This window comes from Eleutherodactylus coqui, chromosome 1, assembly GCF_035609145.1.
Source record: "Eleutherodactylus coqui strain aEleCoq1 chromosome 1, aEleCoq1.hap1, whole genome shotgun sequence".
Lineage (NCBI taxonomy): Eukaryota > Metazoa > Chordata > Amphibia > Anura > Eleutherodactylidae > Eleutherodactylus > Eleutherodactylus coqui.
This window is the reverse complement of record NC_089837.1, coordinates 286,088,033-286,110,021: the sequence shown is the minus strand read 5'-3', so window position 1 is coordinate 286,110,021 and position 21,989 is coordinate 286,088,033. Positions and strand designations below refer to the sequence as shown.

Sequence of the window (21,989 nt, the reverse complement as noted above, 5' to 3'; positions counted from 1 at the left end):
CCTGTCAGAAGTAGTGGATGTAGATCTGCCGTGCTACACTGTTTGACTGTGGGCCAAATATATTGGCAACACCTGAGGAAGCCAGGTTTTCACCAGTCGGGTTCTGGGCTTTGCCGTGTGATCCCCAGCCGTTACAATAGAAGCGATCCAAGTTATGTGACTGTTGACTCAATTACAATCGCAGTGCAATAACTGAGTGTGTAAACAGAGGAATAGTCAAAGGAGTCTGGCATCAAGACAAGTTATGTATACTACAACACAAGAGACAATCCAGATGTCATGACAGAGTAAGCTCAGCACGACATAAAGGAGGCCAGGAGTCGGGGCAAACAGGAAAATGGTCAATATAGCAAGCCAGGAGTGGAGAATGCTTAATAGGGTAGAGCCAGTGACTAGGAAATTGGCACAAATGAATAATGCTCCATTTACACGGGACGACTGTCAACTAAACTATCTGCAGGAGACGTCACCGCTAGTTGTTCACTCTCGTGCAGAACGTTTAGACAGGCAGATCATCGCTGAGTAACTTCTCGCTCAGCGCTTCACATTCTACGTGAAACACTGAGCAGGGAACATTTTGACGCAGTGAGAAGTGATCGATCCAGTGTTGATTTTTATGCTGGTTGAAACTGAGCAACGAACGAATAGCGCACAATGGCTTTGCATTTAGACATAATGATTATCACGCATTTTTGTAAGTTTGAACAAATTTTGCACGACAATTGTTATGTGTAAATGGCCCTTATCATCTTTAGCTGGACAAAGAGGCCAAACACTTGGGCACCTTCCTTAGGGGAGGAAGGTGCTTATATAACCTAAGATGCCCTGGGACTCACAAAACGCAAGCAGCTCAAGTATTTTGGCCAAAATCTAACTAATACCTCGCATTTATTATGTACTATTCACATGCAGTGCGGATTTTAAACGCCGGGGGAGCCCAGGGTGACAGTACCAATGTGGTTCACTTTTTAAGGTGCAGGGCAACCCGCCGAACTATTATGGCATCATTAATAGGTTGCTTTTCTGCATGCTGCACTCCATGTATCAGGATAGTTTGGCACTTTGTATCTACTCCGTGCAGAAGTATACACCAAGCAGCTACCACCCTCTATATAGAAGGTTGTGTGAGTGGCTGTCTTATTGGTGTCCTCCACAGGTGTAATTGGCTCCCTCATTTGGCAGTATGGCTGTCTGCATGCCGAGGTAATGTACATGTTTGCCTTCCTGAGTCAGTAAGTATATGGCCGTTTCCAGTGATTGAACAGCACAAGACCAAATATATGTGGGAACAAGTGTCGGGCATCAATTGCCCTACATTCGTCCAATATAAATGGGCCTTTAGATGTAACTACGAAAAACCCTAAACAGAATGAATTACACTTTATAAACAAAGGAGAGTGAGGATAGGTCCACCACTTGCTGGAGCAGAGTACTAATGTCCACGTGTGGACTTGAATTGCAGGGCACCCGCACAGACGATATGTAGTTCAAGCCGCTCATAGAGAAACGTGGGTGTCCACAGCTGAACTAAAGCATGTGGACTTGTTTTGCGCTCCATTTCAACACGGTTCCTGCACGTACGGCTGCCATTGAAGTTGTCCGATCCGTCAATTGCAGATTCCGCGTGAAAGCAAGATAGTCACACAACCTTCTACAGTTCCTGTCACCTTACCTATATGATTCGAGGGCACAAGATTGCATAGACTTTAAACATCTGAAAGCCTCCCAACCTACAGTCACTAGCAACCTCATATTACCAGCCATAATTGATGCCAGATCTTTTGTTCCTTACCCGCTGTTACAGGAGCACAAGTTGTTGGAGCAGAAGTAAGAGGGAACCAGACTTCCACTCAACATATTTATTGGTAGGCAGAACCCGCATCTTGACTCACCGACATGTTTTTGTATTCTTCGTGCTCCCAAGGGTTATAACCACCCAAACCCCTGCAGTTCCAGTCACCTTCTCTATATGACTCAGTGACACAATATTAAATACAATGGCTAAATACACAGTACTATCATATCATATCTAAATATCTCCACCATGCTGTGACTGAATAATTCCAACATATTGTTTATAAATTAAGGGAACCTGTCATCAACAATAAGCACCATAAGCTAAGCTATGGTGCTTATAATTTAGATGAAGCAGAGTCTGGGAAGCTGTGTCTCAAACACAGGAGCTTGACTCTTGCCTGCTTTCATCTCTCTGAGAGGTGCACCTAGCCTGAAAAGAGTCAAGGTGCTATGTGTGTGCTAAGGACACCACAGGAACAGGGGACCGTGCGAGTATGTAACGCAGCTCCCCTGCCACCTAAACTATCAGCACCATAACTTAGTTTAAGGGGCTTATGGTTGATGACAGGTTCATCATACGGTAAGTGAAAACTACTACTACAGCGATCATATAGATACCACACAGCTAACACACTGGTCTGCAGAATATTATCTCACTAGAGATTAGACATATTAATAAAAGACTGATCAGACACAGTCACAGGCAAAAAAAAAGTGACTGACAGGCAGCTACTGTGTTGACCCATTCCTCATCAATCAAGACCTCCAGTGCCTAGTAGCAAATACAGCCTTGCATGCAAGTAACTCCTCAAATGTTACACGGCTGTAAAAATTTCTGCACAGAGCAGTGGGAAGAAATTTCTCCCAGTTGATATTGAGAAATGTGGACCATTGGATGTTTATAATAATGTAGCTGCTGTAGTTGTATGCCAATGAACACAATACCAGGTATAAGAATACCAGTACTTACTTTTGCCACAGAAGGCCTCATGTCCACTGCACGCGCGGATTCTGTACAGGGAATCCCACACGGAATCCAGCATTGCCCATGATCAGTGAGCCCTGCTTAACCTCATCCGGTAGCGGCATCCATGTGATCCGTCCACTTCCGGGTTTGCTGTATTGCGCATGGTCCTTACAGCCTGCAATCGGACATGCACAGTACAGTTTTTTTTAATCCGCTTTCCCGCGGATCCGTGGCATATCCACAGTGTCAGCTGCGCAGAGTCCTTTTATTCATTACATAACCTTCATCTTTTCTTACAGTTATCATGAAGCCAAGATGGTCAAAAAATATTAACTTTAAAGGCCCGCAAACATGAATTTTCTAATTTAATAACATTCATAATATATTTTAAGTAATTGTTTAACACAAAAAAAGCCAGTGGTTTCACATCTGCGTTGGAACCCCCGGTCTGAGGTTCCGTCACAAGATCCGACACAAAATACCGGAAGAAATAGCACTACATACTGCGCTTTTTCTTTCGGCAAAAAGCCAGGCAGCTGTGCAGAAAGCAAACGGACCCCATTATAGTCAAAGACGGAGCCGTTCGGCCGGGGGATCCCCCTTTCCTGCTTTGTTCAGAACACACGAAGTAGATGTGAAACCACATCGATAAAATTGTAAAACTGGATACTGTTCATGGTAATTTGAGCAACCACAAGTGACACATTAATTTAAAAAAACCATTAAGCATGATGCAACTATACGTCAATATCAGATCCTTTCATGGAGAGCTACAGAGGCTGCATAAAGCCGTACGAACGTCTACAGCTTTAACTGGGAAATATATAATACTGTATATATATAATACTGTATACTCTAGCCCTTATTTGAAAATCGTGAGCCTTCTTGACATAAAATGTCAGAGCTAATTGTTTTGCTACTGTTTCTGCATTAGTTCAGCCTTTCACATGTCACCTATTAAGTTTCCCCTCTATGAAGAACTTCCTGCAACTTTAATGAGGTCACAGAACCCCAGAGTGTTACAACCAATGAGACCAAAGAGCTGTGCACCTGAGTAGCTTTGCATATTGTGAGATGCCACACATACCCAAATTAAATTTGCACACCATTAGATGCTCAGCTAATCTTGCAGGAGACACTACATGTTGGAAGACTTGGTGCATAATTGAAGAGCACTTGATCATTTAGTGTGCAAATCTGGATGAACATCAAACCTGGATCTGCTCTGCATATTGCTAACGCTCTTCACAGGCACGCAGATTTTACTGATTACAGGAAGGTTGTGTCCACGAGTCCTGCATTACAAGGTATTACCGACCCCAATTCTCTTCTACGTCTTTCCCAGCATTTTCTACCATGAGCCAAAGCTTCTGGAACGTTTATAAAGCAAAAGTTCTGCAAACATTTAATGCAGAGGAAGATGGAGAAACACTTGAAGAGGTAAGCACTAAAGGGATTAAAATATGATATCTGTGATCGATTAGACAATTGAAAGTGTATTATAATGTGAATACATGAACAAAATAACAATAATTCTGCACAAATGCTCTTATTTATTTGGGTACAGTCATGATTAAGCTAGCCCAACAGATGATCCTCTACTGAGTCCCGGCTTTGACACAATAATGGGTCCAAATGGTCTAGAATGAGACTATCAAACTTAAAGTCAATCACTTGCCACTAGGGTCTGTTTTTTTATGGGTTGAATTACAAATTACCTATTGAAGAGATATCCTGTGTATATAATAAGAGCAAAGGTAACCGTATAAATTAAAAGTAGATGTATACAAAAGATGGAGGGTGTGTCATAGACGTCCTGATATGATGCTGGAGACAAAGCACTCTAATTCCGTATTCCACTCTACACATGCCTCTGCAAATGTACTATATATACTAGGCACCAAGTAAATTGAATTTACAAGGGAGGAAAAAGGAGGTAGCTAAAGTCTACCGGTAATTACTGTTTTAAAGGTGACTCCTTAAGATAGAAATACGAGGGGCTGCTGATAAGTCTTTCGCTTTACCCAGAAACGAGATAGGAAGATGAAACTTTACATTTATTCCACATACTCTCCACTGATGTCAACACACTTCTTACATTGGTATTCCAAGTTCTGTAAGCTGTGCAAAAAGAAGGATTTCGGTTGTGCCTCAAACCAGTCATCCGTAGCAGCCATGGCATCAGAAATGGTGTGAAATTTGGTACCCTTGAGGTGTTTCTTCCGGTTTGGAAACAGATGATAGTCAGAGGAAGCTAGATCTGGTGAATAAGGTGGGTGGTCAACCATCTGGAAGCCTAGCTCCACCAGTTTTGCCGTGGTTGCTTGTGCAGTGTGAGCGGAGGCGTTGTCTTGCAGGAACAAGATTCCTTTGGACAGCTTGCCGCGCCTTTTGGCTTTCAGAGCTGCCTTCAATTGGTCCAAAAGTTCAATGTAATACCTTGCATTGATGGTGGAACCATTTTGAAGGTAGTCCACTAGCAGCACGCCCTCCTTATCTCAGAACACAGACGTCATAACCTTAGTGGCTGATTTTCGCACCCTGAACTTTGAACAAGGAGAACCACTGTGCCTCCACTCTTTTGACTGCTGCTTGGTTTCAGGGTCATACAAAAAAATACAGGTCTCATCCATAGTGACCAGTCGATCCAGGAAGTTCTTATCAGTCTGGAAACGCTGATAAATGGACCAGGAAGTTTTCACTCACATGCTTTTCTGATCTGTTGTCAAACATTTGGGGACCCACTTTGCAGATAGCTTCTTCATGTTCAAATGTTCATGGATAATGACACAAACACGTTCACGAGAAATCCCTATGATGTCTGCTATTCCTTTAGCTGAAATTCGCCGATTCTCCAGTATGAGGTTGTGCACAGCATCGACCATCTCCGGAACAAGCTCTCTTGGTTCTCCAGGACGTTCCTCATCATTGGTGTTGAAGTGGCCCGCTGTAAATTTGGCAACCCAGTTCTTAGCTGTAGAATATGAAGGACATTGATCCCCCAATGTCTGCGACATATCACCATGAATATCCTTTGTGGACTTTCCTTGCAGAAACAAGAATTTTATTACTCCTCTGCTCTCATTTGCTGTAAATATCGCCTTAGAATCTTTCATTTTGTTTTCCCGCGTTCCTATATCACTGTTGCCATAAGCTACAAACACAAAATTTTGAAAACATATATTAGACACATAAGGTTTTCATGCGATGTAACATTCATTACTACAGAAACAAGAACGCAAAGCCACAGACTTATCAGCACCCCCTCGTAACTATATGCAGCATCTAGAGAGGCTGGGATTACAGAAAAGTAAGATTATATGCTGTTTCTGTAACTTCCATAGAAGTAAATAAGGCTGCCTGTCCATGGGGAGTTTTTGCATTGCGTTATCCGCGGCGATAATCCGGACATGGGTGACGCAGTGCAAGCTTTCCATAGCGTTGCTATGGAAAGCGCAGCCCCCCTGTCCAAGAGCAGAGAATCATAGTGATTCTCCGCTCGCGGGATTCAAATTGCAGCATGCCACGATTCTCCGGGGTGAGCTTATCTGTCAGATAGGCTCAGTGCGGAGAACCGTCAACTGTCTCCTGCTCCCCAGAGGCTGGATATCGCTATGCTCGTGGACAGGCAACCTTAGGCTGGGGTCACACGGGGCGGATTCCCGCCGGAAATCTCGCGGTTTGGCCGCAGCAAAAACCATAAGATTTCCGTGGGAGAAGCGACGCGGAAAAGCCTGCGGCGGCTTTGAAGCAGCCCGCCTGCTCGCTCTTCCGCTGCAGCCGGCACTCCCATAGAGGAGAGTGCAGCTGCAGCGGAAAGAAAAAAGAATGGACATGCTGCGGTCGGCAAAGCCGGGCCACAGCCGCGGTTTCGGCCGGATTAACCGCAGTGGATTGGCCGTCCCGTGTGGATGAGATTTCTCAGAAATCTCGTCCACATGGCTGGCTAATCCCGAGATTAGTGGCCGCAAATCCGCCCTGTGTGAACCCCCCCCTTAGAGTTACATAAACCGCATAGCTCAGCTGTCTACTGAACGTCTGAGATGTGAAAGCAGCATAGCTCACTGTGCTATCGGTTTACGTAACTCCTATTCACTTCTACAGAAATTGCAGTAAGGTTCTCCACTGCTTCCATAAAACCCGGCCAAATGTAGTGGCCAGCGGAAGAAGTGTGGCGGACTGAGGTGGGAATACCCCTTTAGGGCTTTTACTCACCAGCGGGTTTTATTTCGCTGCGATTTTGCTGCATTTTTTTTCTCCAAATGTCAGTGGGACTTTGTAATGTTAAAATCGCATCGCACAAAAAAAGTTTTCGTTGCTGCGATTTTTGCATGATGCGATTTTAACATTAAAAAATCCCATTGACATATGGAAAAAAAAAATTCTGCGAAATCACTGCAAAAAACAAAACAAAAAAACACTAGTGGACAAAAGCCCTAAAGGTGCATCCACACATCGCTGATTTGGTGTTAATTTTTTTGCAGATTTTGGTGCAGATCTGCATTGAAAGGGGAAATCTGCTGCAGAACCGCACCAAAATCGGCAGCAATTTAGTCACATGTGAACGCACTCTGGAAGTAAAAAAAAAAATAGTAAGGAGATATAAATTATGTGTTAATGGCATTCTAAAATATGAGAAGACAAGAAATAACTACAGTATGTGAATAATCTATTTCAGAGTGACACCGCAGAGATTATTGAGCCTGAAATCCCAGAAAATGAAGATGATGGGTTAAATATGTCCCAAATTGCAAAAAAGGTAAGTGGAATATGACTTGGCCTACATTGACAAGTATAGTATGTGTGTCCTAACAGAGTCGTTTCTCATACGTTCAGGTGAAGATGCGGCTTTCGAGGTTATTCCGATGTGCGTATATCGACTGTGTTTTCACGCCAGGACAATATACGCTGTCCCTCTCTGCAGGGGGAGGAGGCAGGCCGGGAACAGTGCACTGAGCTCCCGCCCCCTCTCCGCCCTTCGCCACTCTTTGCAATGGGAGGGGCGGAGCTAAATTCTGCCCCGTCCTGCCCCGTCGCATTGCAAATAGTGCCAAAGGGCGGGAGCTCACAGCACTGGGCCTGGCCCGCCTCCTCCACCTGCAGAGAGAGAGAATGAGAGTGCGTATATTGTCCGGGCGTGAAAACCCTGCCAATATACACACGTCGGAATAAGCCCTTAATGGGAAACCACGACAAAAATTATAATTATGGTTGAAACGCAGCTTCTTACACATAGTCACAGCAAAAAAAATAAATAAATCTTGTTCATATAACTTTCACTATATGAGTATCGCATCTTCTTTATATAAAACTATATCCAACATCAACAAAATAGTTTGAGGAGGTCCTCGAAAGGAGCAAAAATTATAATTAATTCACTTTTGGTTACTAATCAAAGGTTGCTTGGCTGTATTCATGTTCCCTCTCTCTCATTATCTTGTTTGGATAATGGGTTTTTCTCGTGCCTGCCATATTCTAGAGTGTATTAACAATACAGCCTGGTTTGGGATAACAACCCAAGAAAAACTTCTTAAAGTTACCACTTCATTGTGACCCAAAAATTATGTACTGTAAAAACGTGAGGATACTCGATGCCTAATTTTCCTTTTTTTTTTTTTACTTTCAAATAGTAAAGATAAATGGGATATAACTGGACAAAAAGCAATAACAATGATTTTGTAATAATTTTTAAATTAAAACTCACATATAACACATTTCCCTCTGTGGAAAATATTAAGTCGTCTCTAATGTCTGGTAGTGCCCACTGCCACCCAACCTGCAGCAGGGGTTTCATATGGTTGTAATTGAAAACAGCAGAATTATGCCGGTAATTTTGCATGAAAATACACAGCAGTGCAGATTTTGGTGTGGAATTCCAAGACAACATATCTCACAATGCTGTTGCAGAATAGTCTGTCCCATGTGAAAAGTCCCTACCAGTCTTTGACATCGACATGGAGAATTTTTTCAGCCCTGCAATGTTTGAGGGCTTTTTGTTGCATGCACAGCTCCCTCATCATCTTGACGAGACTTGGATCTGGATTTTGACTTGAGCCCTCCATTTCTAGTTTATCACAAGATTCCTTCTCACACACAATTATTTCCCCTTTGGGAAATAGAGATTTTCCTGCAACTCACCGGAAACGCCATGGGCAGTAAAATGGTACCGCAATATGCCAACCTTTTCATGGCAAAACTAGAGAGTGACTTTTTGGCTTCCTGCCCCAGCACACCATTGGCCTACTTCCGCTACATTGATGACATCATGATCATCTGAACCCACACCGAACAAGAATTAATAAAATTCCATGAGAGATTCAATGCATTCCACCCCACCATAAAACTGACATTAAGCTACTCGTACACCGAAATCAACTTTTTGGACACCACCATAAAAATTTCAAACAATTCAATACAGACATCCCTATACTAAAAAACGATTGATCGGCCCACATACTTCAGATGGGATAGTTACCATCCTAAGCACATCAAAAAGTCCATTGTCTTCAGCCAGGCCATTAGATACAACCAGATTTGCTCCAACCCAACAGACAGAGAGTAACATTTATACCATCTTAAAAGGACATTTATAAATCAGGGCTACCATCCCACCTCAGTTGATGACCAAATCACCAGAGCCACCAGGATACCCAGAAATCAACTACTCCAATACACAGAGAAGGAAAGAAACAATCGTGTACCTCTAGTAGTGAGCTACAATCCTCAACTAGAGGTACAAAGGAAAACTGCAAAGAAACTCCACCAAACCCTACACAAGGATGGCCGTCTGAAAATCATATTCCCGGACCCTCCGCTTCTGTGTTACAGGCAACGTCCAAATTTGAGGAACCTTATAATCAGGAGTGCATTGCCATCAGACACACAAAAAGGAACTTATCCCTGTATTGTAAGGAGCTGTAAGACCTGCTGAATATACTGACTGCGGACAGGATACAAATCCCCAACACACAGCAGGACTATAAGATCCCGGGGACATTCACATGTTCCACGTCTGATGTTGTGTACCTGATCATGTGCAGTAAATGTCCTGTTGGGGGCCTTTATGTTGGAGAAACAGGGCAAGAGCTGAAAGTGAGGATGAGAGCTCACCGCCATACAATTAAAGAGCGAAAGACCGAATTACCTGTGGCTGAGCATTTTTCTAACCATGGACATGACATAGGAGATATTAGAGTTATCATATTGAAGGGTGGTTTCAATTCACAAAGCCAAAAAAGAATTTGGGAATATAAATGTATAACAACTTTTGACACGTTCAATGGAGGATTAAATTATTGCCGAGGTTTTATGGGTGAATGGCAGGTATAAGACATCTATAGCACAGATAAGACTGCTGGCCTGGTGACACCCCCCCCCCCCCCCCTGCTACCCAACAGTAATTCAGAGACCATAAATTTTCACTCCCTTATCAGTGTCTAGTTAAACATGATTGTGCACCTGTTGCAGCATTCCTGACCTGATGACTCCCCAACAGTAAAGGTCTATTTAGACTCAATGATTAACACTCAAATTTCACTCAAAAGCCGTCTTTTGAGCGATAATCATTGCGCAGTTTTCCTTATAAGGAGTTCACAGCGGGATACAGCTGATACTAATGTTTCAGCTGTATCCTGCTCCCTGAAGACTGGTGGGGTATGAAGAACAGAGCTGTCCAGCTCCATTCTTCATACCCCACTCGACTGCATAACAGCCAGGTGCTACGAGCAGAGAACAGCTGGAAGCAGAAGACAAGTGGGGCCACCCCGCCTATCTTCTGTGTCCTCTGGGCGCTCTGTACAGGGAACAGCTGGATGCAGAAGACAAGCGGCCCCGCTTGGAGTGCTCAGCTGTATAATAGTTGGGCGCTCGGAGCAGGGAACAGCTGGATACAGAAGACAAGCAGCCCTGCTTGACTTCTGCATCCTCCCCTCAGAGCACAAGGTGATTGCTCAACGTTTGAGCGATCACCTTGCGCTGTAAATGGACACCACGATTATCACTCAAAAGTTGCTCAAAAGGCATCTTTTGAGGCCACTCTCAAACATGTGCTAGGCAAAACACCGCAATTTTGATTGCAGCGTTTTGCCACAATTTTACTTCCATTTTCGGTCGCAGGTTCCTGTGGCCGACAGTGGGTTTTAGTGCACCCCATCCTTGCGATGGGTGATGAGGTGTGCTAAATGCGGAAAAATAGAGCAGACAGCACTCGAAAATCACAGTATGTCTGCAAGGCCCCATTGAAAACTATGGGAGAGTGGCCTTAGAGTCAGCTTATGGGAACAAATAATAGCTACTATGATCATTCATCCTCATAGGCCTCATGTACATTTTTATGCTCACTGACCTTGAACAATCAACCGACGAACAAGATCATTGGTCCCTTTACAAGACCTAATTGCCAGGCAACTGAGCATTTGGAGGGGTGTTCATGGTAACGTCACAATTTTGTGGTGCAAAGTAGCACCCCATGTGAGGATTTTCGGGGGAAAGGGAGCTTGAAATATAAGCCCTACCCTGAAAATAAGCTCTAGCTACAGAAAAAAAACAAAAAAAATGAATGCCTGAGATTGGTTCATCGAGCGATGGCTCTGATTGGCTAGGCCAATCTAAGCCAATCAGAGGCAGCGCTCTGTGGAGGCGGGGATTTTCCAAGCCTAGGGCAGAAGATATTCCTGAAGACCCATGCCAGGGATCGGGGAGAAGATGCCGCAGAGCCGGACAGTGCTTCCTAGGTGATGTATGTGGGGGTTTTTTTAGTTTTCTGCAGCTAGGGCTTATTTTAAGGGCTTTTACATTAGGAATTCCTACTTTAAACGTTGCATCGCACAAAAAACGCCTCTTCATGCAATGTGATGCAACAGAGAGAAAGGCTCCATAGTGAAACATGGGCTACAAAACATCACCAGTCGTGTGCATATCGCGACACCTGCAAGGTTTTTGTCTCGCAATATCGCATGCTACAAAACATACTTCACATACATGCGATTTGTCGCAACGCAAGAAAATTGTGCAACTTTGTCGCCCATGTGAACGAGTCCTAAATGTCACAGAAAAAAAATGTAGCAAAATAATTTTGGGAGCTGCAGAAAAAAATACAGCAGTAAAAACACCACATGGGTAAAAAGTGTCTGGTCATTAAAGACCAAAACACCCTGGTATGTAAGGGGTTAAAAAGCACTATGCCCGCTATCTTCCTTGGTGTAATTTTTGGTAGCTATACTGTTTTTCATTGTCCAGTTGTTTGGCGGTTTTAATAACTCCGTTTCTAGATTTACAGGCATCTATAATTTATTTGTATGGTGCATGATGATTCCACATATTTCAAAAACACTGATCAAACCAAGTATATTTGAATTAAACTTCTTTCATGTTGTATTGTCACATTGTTTTCCATGGTTGTCATTATTGAAGCAAAGCAGCAGCAAAAAGTGAGAAATACTGTACATTGTGTAAATAAAACACCACCACAATGGTTTATTCAGATGTATCCATCATATCACGTTTTTTATGATTGCTACATCAGAATTTATCTTTAATGAAGTTTAAATAAGGCATGTTTCTCTAAAAAGATGTTCTAGACACCTTTCTTTAAAGTGGTGATTAGAGATGACGAAGATGTCAGGCAGTGCATTGGAAAGTATTAACAAACTGACTGCAATAATTTACAAAAAATACACTATTTCTTTTCCTGGAAGATCACTACTATAGATGAGCGAGTATACTCGCTAAAGGCAATTGCTCGAGTGAGCATTGCCTTTAGCGAGTATCTCCCCCGCTCGAGACTGCAGGTTCGGGTGCCCGGTGCGGGGGAGCGGTGAGTAGCGGCTGTCAGCAGGAGGGAGCGGGGGGAGAGAGAGATCTCCCCTCCGTTCCGCCCCGCTCTCCCCCGCAGCTCCGTGCCTACTGCCGGCACCCGAACCTGCAGTCTCGAGCGGGGGAGATACTCGCTAAAGGCAATGCTCGCTCGAGCAATTGCCTTTAGCGAGTATACTCGCTCATCTATAGTAGTGATCTTCCAGGAAAAGAAATAGTGTATTTTTTGTAAATTATTGCAGTCAGTTTGTTAATACTTTCCAATGCACTGCCTGACATCTTCGTACATTCTGATTGAAGCTTGTACAGCTCCAATGTCAGAAGACGTCCGACAGGGTATTCTTACCATCTATTGCCAGCCACTCCGCTGTCGGAGCCTCTCTGGCGCACACACACACTGGCTTTAGCCAGCAGATGGCACCGTTGTATAACAGCAAAAAGAGAAAGCCTCTTGGGAAACCCTGAATCTAAAATTGGATTGGAAAGGGTTAATATTCTTTTGTTCGATTGTGAATAAGAGTCCATTAATTTGCCAAGATTTTCCACGATTTTTCAAAAATGCCATAGTGGGAACATACCCTTTTTTATATTTCCCATTCTTCTTTTAATACATTTGTGGCTTTTGGCTCAAAAAACTGCCATCTTGTTTCAAATTACTAAAAACTATATACAACATTTTTTTCAGTAATCTAAAGCAGTGTTTCTCAACTCCAGTTCTCAGGGGTGGGGTACTAGCACAATATGTCTCCCTCGGAACTATGGGTGGAGACATGGGTTGGCCGGTCTTAGTGACAGGGACCTCCAAGGACATGCCCCCCCTAAACTTTCGTGGTGGACACATAGGACAGTATAGTGGCCAAAGCATGTCTCTTTCTCCTCTATGCGTGAGGGAGCTCCTCATTGGCTGCACATCAAACTGTTATGCATAAAATATAAAGCTCCCCACCGGCTGTACGGACAGCTTCTGTGGGGTCACACTGACCCCACTGATGCCTCTTGTTGATTCCAGGGGGGAAACCTGGAGATTTACATCCCCAGAGGCAGACTTTGTCAGAGCTCCCCACCGGGTTCACGGAGAAGTTGTGCGCAGTTAACACTGACCGCACTGATGCCGCTTGTCGATCGCTGTTGAGGGTGGACCACCGGAAATGTACTGCTGAGGGTTGCAGGTGAGGGGGCAGAACTTGGGCTGGCAGTCCTTGGGAGACCACCGCAGATGTAGTGCCATACAGGCTGACCTTGTGGAAGCTCCCCACCACTGATGAGCAGAGTTCGCTGAGGGTTGCAGGTGAGGGGGCAGAACACGTGCTGGCAGTCTTTGGGAGCCTTGCCCACCATAGCGTCCAACAGGGTGCTAATCACAGCTAATGTGCCCTGTCACTCATGCCGAACAATCCATGTCCCCACCCATTGTTTCTGGTGGCGACATAATGCACTAGTACCATCCTCAGGGACCCCAACAAGTCATGTTTTCAGGATATCCTATAGTACGAACACCTGTGGCAATGGCTGAGGCACCGACAATAATTACATCACCTGTGCAATACAGAGAAAATTCTAAAAAACATGACCTGTTATGGGTCCCTGAGAACGCGAGTTGAAAAACACTGATCTAAAGCATACATGTAAGGCAACATTCACACTATGGTAAAAATCATGCGTTATTTGTGCGTTGTGAGATGCACAAATCTTGCATGAATACATGAACGATTTTTCCCGCAACGCACCGTGGTGTGGGAAAAATGGCAACATATCCTATCTTTGGGAGTTCCCTCAAAGTGCATTGCCCAGTGTTGTCAATGGTACAGGAAAACACATTACATAGCGTGCGATGTGTACGCAAGTACGATGCAACGTTTACCATTGAAAACAAGCATGTGCTGAAAGCCACGTCAGAGGTTCACAACCTCACAGAAGTGATGGAAGGTGTTTTTCACAGATAAACGCCTTGCATTCTTCAGTACATCGCACGTGCACATGAGCGATATACGGCCTCTTTCTCTTCAGGTGGACATGTGATCTCAAATCTGACCAGCTCAGATTTATTTGTGTTTATGTATTCTTTAATTAGTCAGTTTTGCAGTCAGCATAATATCTGTTTGATTATATTATATGATCCCTACCACAGAGGCTCTTTAGAGGGGTACACAGACACTCACAGTATCACAGCTATTGGTGATGATTAGACGCTTCTGACACACAGTTATAATAGAGGAGATCACTGGTCATCCTCCTGACTGTATACTTATGGACTGTAGTTTATTTATGTGAATACAGAAGGTAGTGGCAGTGTGCTGTCAGCTGACAGAAATGGTGTATGGAGTCAGCAGCCAGGAATATATTTTAACTGACACCTGGTCAGTTTTTTACTTAGCGCAGTTGCATTTTTAAAACCTAACAGTACAGGAATAAAATAAAACCTTGCTTGCCCGACGCTTACTAAACAGAATTGTCCCTCTCTAAAAACTGTTGGGCTACCAACTCACAAAAATAGATTTCAGCAACCGCACTTAGAAGGCAATTTTGTGAGACTTCCCCAGAGCAACCTTTTGTGTCCTTTGGTAGAGCAGCAACTGAATGCGTATCTGCTCCTTAAAGGGGTCTTTTTCATTAAAAAAGAAAAATTCTATACTTACTTATTCCTTCCCCATCAGTCTACTTACCAGATCTTCACCTCCCCTATCTTCTCCTGTATCCTGCAGTCCGGGGGGGGTCACTTCACCTCCAGCTGCCTGATTCTTCTCCTTCCTGTAAGGTTACGCACATTGCTGGCAGTCTTCTTCCTGCCAGCCAATGTGCGTTATGTCACAGCTCACAGGCCAGCAGGGGGAGTTCGATCTACTGCAGAGAATGCTTATGCGAGCTGTCTCTGAAATAGATCAGAATTCCTTCCTTAGCAGTGAAGGCTACAGCACAGGGACGTGACTTTCACTGACCAGGCTGGAAGGAATGTAGGGAATGCAGCCTTCATAACAAGTCGGACAGCATGATGTGAGGTGACCCCAGGGGCACTGCAGAAGCTCAGCCAGGAGAAGATGTGGTAAGCAGACTGTCGGGGGAGAAATAGGTGAGTATAGAATTTTTTTATTTTTTTTTTAATGACAAAATCCCTTTAAGTATTTACCTACTGGCTTGCTGATTAATCAGTCAGCAGGTGGCAGTCCACCTGTTATTCTGAATGCAGCAAAAAACAGAGGGAAACCTACTTCCCCTGTATGATCATGCCTTTAGTTTTGTCACACCATATAATATTAATGTTTCTAATATTCTTAATAAGTGTATCTTTCTATCACCAATTTACAGCCCTTATCTTTATTGGAAATTGTAAAAAAAAATTGCATGCCAGATCTCTAGTTATAATACCATAGAAAATGAATAAGACAAGAATAGACCAAGACAACTTCAAGAAGTGACCAGTAGGATATTGGAAATGCACAGATATAACCTCTTGCTCTTGATAACCTTTTGTAGAGTCTGGGAGGGTGTTCAATTTTTTTTTTAAGTAAAGAGACGGAATAATAAAAAGGCCATGCATGTCTTAGAGGTGTCTCTCTTGGAAGCTCAGAATCCTATATAGGTTTTCAGAGACCTATAAATCAGTTATGAAGTTAACAAGGCCTAACAGGGCAAGTGTTTATTCTGATAAATTGTTTGCTGTGCTTATTAATGTATGCCCTTGATGTTCATGATGCTCATATTATCTTATCTAGACCAGTGTTCCCCAACTCCAGTCCTCAGGGACCTCCAACAGGTCATGTTTTCAGGATTTCCCTAGTATTGCACAGGTGATGTAATTATTGTCAGTGCCTCGGACATTGCCACAGGTGTTCTTACCATAGGATATCCTGAAAACATGACCTGTTGGTGGTCCCTGAGGACTGGAGTTGGGGACCCCTGATCTAGACGACCATGTAGATGGTCTGAAAAAATAATGAGATTTTACTTTGTGTTTGATGTAAAGTAATTTTGTCAGCTCCTCCGAGGCGTAAACTTAAAGATATGAGGCACTGAGTTGGGCTGTTTGAAAATAAAAGCAAAACTCGCCCACAACCAGTAGAGGATTCATATCCTCTATGCAGGAGTCCTTTTGATTAGACAAGGAGATGCAGACACCTTACTGGCTCTAAGGTAAACTTTAAGTAAAGAAAAGTCTAGAACGACCCGTATTCCTAATAGAACTTCTTCATATTAAAAGCACTGCAGTATGCGCAGTCCAACATCACAGATGCTTACATGTTTCAAACATTTCCTGTTTTTATGTGTAGCATAATACAAAGCATAAATTTGTGAACGTAAAAGCTGGAGAGGACAAATCAGAAAGCAGTACCTTAATTAGCAGCATTTTTTAATATACAGAAAAATATAATATACAGTGAATCATCCTGCAAATCATTGATTTATTAGTAAAAATACAGTGGATATAAAAAAATATCTACACACCCCTGTTAAAATGCCATGTTTCTGGAATTTTAAAAAACGTGAACGACTTATTTCCAGCGTGGAAAATGCAAACCTTAAAAAAAAACAACTGCACTGTACATGACCGACGGCGACCCGCCACGGTTCACAGGGTCGCCAGCCGGCCTCGCAGCCAGAATCTGCAGCGGGCCTCCTGCATGCTGAATCTGATCCACCGCGTGATTCCAGCCTCAGGCTGTGCATATTTATGTAAACATTATTTTTCATTGGAATTGTACAGATAATGGGTCACATGTAGAGATGAGCGAACGTACTCGTCCGAGATTGATACTCGTTCGAGTATTAGCGTGTTCGAGATGCTCGTTACTTGTAACGAGTACCACGCGATGTTCGGGTTACTTTCACTTTCATCTCTGAGACGTTAGCGCGCTTTTCTGGCCAATTGAAAGACAGGGAAGGCATTACTACTTCCCCCTGCGACGTTCAAGCCCTATACCACCCCCCTGCAGTGAGTGGCTGGGGAGATCAGGTGTCACCCGAGTATAAAAATCGGCCCCTCCCGCGGCTCGCCACAGATGCGTTCTGACATAGCTGAGGGAAAGTGCTATCGTGTTGGAGCTGCTATGGGGAGAGTGTTAGGAGTATTTTAGGCTTCAAGAACCCCAACGGTCCTTCTTAGGGCCACATCTAACCATGTGCAGTACTGTGGAGGCTGCTTTTTGCAGTGTTGCACTTTTTTTTTTTTTGGTATATCGGCCGTGCAGAGCATTGCGCCCTGCAGTAATACTCCAGGGACAGAAGTGCTTAGGCAGGGAGAGCGTCAGGAGTATTTTAGGCTTCAAGAACCCCAACGGTCCTTCTTAGGGCCACATCTAACCGTGTGCAGTACTGTGGAGGCTGCTTTTTGCAGTGTTGCACATTTTTTTTTTTTGTATATCGGCCATGCAGAGCATTGCGCCCTGCAGTAATACTCCAGGGACAGAAGTGCGTAGGCAGGGACAGAAGACATATTAATATTATTGATTGAATATAGGCAGTGGGCCTTTGCTAAAAAAATGTGGGCAAAAAATCTATTTAGCCTGCCTGTCACTGTGCTCAGTGTTCTGGGTCTGTCTGTGCTGGGTGTAGTAGTTCTACAAAATCATACGCAGGCAGCTAAGTGTTACAGCAGGCTTGCGCCAAATTATTTCCTGGCCCTGTCTGGGCTCTGAAATCACCGCTGTGTTGCAGTTCACAGTGCAACACTCTGCAGTTCTGTGACATACTCCAGGGACAGAAGTGCATAGGCAGGGACAGAAGACATATTAATATTATTGATTGAATATAGGCAGTGGGCCTTTGCTAAAATAATTTGGGCAAAAAATCTATTTGGCCTGCCTGTCACTGTGCTCAGTGTTCTGGGTCTGTCTGTGCTGGGTGTAGTAGTTCTACAAAATCATACGCAGCCAGCTAAGTGTTACAGCAGGCTTGCGCCAAATTATTTCCTGGCGTTCCATAAGCGAAGTCAGCCTCCAACCACAGGCCAATAAGCGGCACATTTAATTACAGCGTTCTGTTTCTGCACTACTGGTAATACACCATGCTGAGGGGTAGGGGTAGGCCTAGAGGCCGTGGACGCGGGCGAGGATGCGGAGGCCCAAGTCAGGGTGTGGGCACAGGCCGAGCCAGTGCGGTGGCCAGGGGTAGAGGCAGGGCCAGACCGAATAATCCACCAACTGTTTCCCAAAGCGCCCCCTCGCGCCATGCCACCCTGCAGAGGTCAAGGTGCTCTACGGTGTGGCAGTTTTTCACAGAGACGCCTGACGACCGACGAACAGTGGTGTGCAACCTTTGTCGCGCAAGATCAGCTGGGGAGGCACCACCACCAGCATGCGCAGGCATATGATGGCCAAGCACCCCACAAGGTGGGACGATGCCCGTTCACCGCCTCCGGTTTGCACCACTGCCTCTCCCCCTGTGCCCCAACCTGCCACTGAGATCCAACCCCCCTCTGAGGACACAGGCACTACCGTCTCCTGGCCTGCACCCACACCCTCACCTCCGCTGTCCTCGGCCCCATCCAGCAATGTCTCTCAGCGCAGCGTCCAGACGTCGCTAGCGCCACTGTTTGAGCGCAAGCGCAAGTACGCCGCCACGCACCCGCACGCTCAAGCGTTAAATGTGCACATTGCCAAATTGATCAGCCTGGAGATGCTGCCGTATAGGCTTGTGGAAACGGAGGCTTTCAAAAGCATGATGGCGGCGGCGGCCCCGCGCTACTCGGTTCCCAGTCGCCACTACTTTTCCCGATGTGCCGTCCCAGCCCTGCACGACCACGTCTCCCGCAACATTGTACGCGCCCTCACCAACGCGGTTACTGCCAAGGTCCACTTAACAACAGACACGTGGACAAGCACAGGCGGGCAGGGCCACTATATCTCCCTGACGGCACATTGGGTGAATTTAGTGGAGGCTGGGACAGAGTCAGAGCCTGGGACCGCTCACGTCCTACCCACCCCCCGAATTGCGTGCCCCAGGTCGGTGGTGGTATCTGCGGCGGTGTATGCTTCCTCCACTAAACCACCCTCCTCCTCCTCCTCCTACGCAACCTCTGTCTCGCAATCAAGATGTGTCAGCAGCCGCACGTCGCCAGCAGTCGGTGTCACGCGGCGTGGCAGCACAGCGGTGGGCAAGCGTCAGCAGGCCGTGCTGAAACTACTCAGCTCAGGAGAGAAGAGGCACACGGTCCACGAACTGCTGCAGGGTCTGACAGAGCAGACCGACCGCTGGCTTGCGCCGCTGAGCCTCCAACCGGGCATGGTCGTGTGTGACAACGGCTGTAACCTGGTGGCGGCTCTGCAGCTCGGCAGCCTCACGCACGTGCCACGCCTGGCCCATGTCTTTAATTTGGTGGTTCAGCGCTTTCTGAAAAGCTACCCACACTTGTCATACCTGCTCGGAAAGGTGCGCCAGCTCTGCGCACATTTCCGCAAGTCCCACACGCACGCTGCCACCCTGCGGACACTGCAACATCGGTTTAATCTGCCAGTGCACCGACTGCTGTGCGACGTGCCCACACGGTGGAACTCCACGCTCCACATGTTGGCCAGGCTCTATGAGCAGCGTAGAGCTATTGCGGAATACCACCTCCAACATGGGCGGCGTAGTGGGAGTCAGCCTCCTCAATTATTTACAGAAGAGTGGGCCTGGTTGGCAGACATCTGCCAGGTCCTTGGAAACTTTGAGGAGTCTACCCAGATGCTGAGCGGGGATGCTGCAATCATTAGCGTCACCATTCCTCTGATATGCCTCTTGAGAAGTTCCCTGCAAAGCATAAAGGCAGACGCTTTGGAATCGGAAACGGAGGCGGGGGAAGACAGTATGTCGCTGGATAGTCAGAGCAACCTCATGTCTATATCTCAGCGCGTTGAGGAGGAGGGGGAGGAGCATGAGCAGGAGGGGGAAGAGACAGCTTGGCCCACTGCTGAGGGTACAGATGCAGCTTGCCTGTCATCCTTTCAGCGTGTATGGCCAGAGGAGGAGGAGGAGGACTACTGGGTGTCGAAGCTGGACACGTGGCCTGAACTCGCGCTGTATGCCCTGGAGGTGCTTGCTTGTCCTGCGGCTAGCGTCTTGTCAGAGAGTGTGTTTAGTGTGGCTGGGGGAATCATCACGGATAAGCGTACCCACCTGTCAACCGACAGTGCCGACAGGCTTACACTCATCAAGATGAACAAAGCCTGGATTTCCCCAGACTTCTCTTCTCCACCAGCGGACAGCAGCGATACCTAAACAATACGTAGGCCGCACCCGCGGATGGAAGCATCGTTCTATATCACCATCCAAAACGGGGACCTTTTCGCTTCATCAATCTGTGTATAATATTCCTCCTCCTCCTCCTGCTCCTGCTCCTCCTCCTGAAACCTCACATAATCACGCCGAACGGGCAATTTTTCTTAGGCCCACAAGGCTCAGTCATATAATTTTTCTAAACAATTTTTATACGTTTCAATGCTCATTAAAGCGTTGAAACTTTCACCTCAACCAATTTTTATTTTTACTGAGCTGCCTCTAGGCCTAGTTACCAATTAAGCCACATTAACCAAAGCGATTAATGGGTTTCACCTGCCCTCTTGGTTGGGCATGGGCAATTTTTCTCAGGTACATTAGTACTGTTGGTACACCAATTTTTGGGGGCTCTCGCCCTACAGTGTAATCCAATTAATTTTTTGCCCACCTGCATTACAGCTGACGTAACATCAGCTGTGTTGGGCACTGCAATGGGATATATTTATGTACCGCCGGTGGGTTCCAGGGAGCCACCCATGCTGTGGGTCCACAGGGAGTTGTAACTGCATGTGTCCACTTCTAAAGAACCCCAGTCTGACTGGGGCGTGCAGTGTGGGCCGAAGCCCACCTGCATTAAACATGACATTATTACCTCAGCTGTGATGGGCAATGCAATGGGATATATTTATGTACCGCCGGTGGCTTCCTGGCACCCACCCATGCTGTCGGTACACACGGAGTTTAACTACATGTGTCCACTTCTAAAGAACCCCAGTCTGACTGGGGCATGCAGTGTGGGCCGAAGCCCACCTGCATTAAACATGACATTATTACCTCAGCTGTGATGGGCAATGCAATGGGATATATTTATGTACCGCCGGTGGGTTCCAGGGAGCCACCCATGCTGTGGGTCCATAGGGAGTTGTAACTGCATGTGTCCACTTCTAAAGAACCCCAGTCTGACTGGGGCATGCAGTGTGGGCCGAAGCCCACCTGCATTTAATCTGACGTTACCTCAGCTGTGATGGGCACTGCAATGGGATACATTTAAGTACCGCCGGTGGGTTCCAGGGAGCTACCCATGCTGTGGGTGCACACGGAATTCCCATTGCGGAGTTGTACCTGCCTGTGACTATTTATAAAAAAACGCGGTCTGACTGGGGCATGCAGACACCTTGACAGAATGAATAGTGTGTGGCACATAGGTTCCCCATTGCTATGCCCA

General features: G+C 45.6%; 1 protein-coding gene across 1 annotated transcript in view; it reads left to right on the top strand.

Moving 5' to 3' along the window:
* C1H1orf232 (chromosome 1 C1orf232 homolog) overlaps positions 1–21,989 on the top strand; it is a 53,198-nt gene that overhangs the window by 15,508 nt on the left and 15,701 nt on the right. Inside the window, exons 2-3 of the mRNA XM_066572469.1 lie at positions 4,110–4,204; positions 7,443–7,523. Of these exons, the coding sequence (XP_066428566.1) occupies positions 4,121–4,204; positions 7,443–7,523 (165 nt within the window). The 5' untranslated portion in view covers positions 4,110–4,120. The remainder of the gene's footprint in view (positions 1–4,109; positions 4,205–7,442; positions 7,524–21,989) is intronic.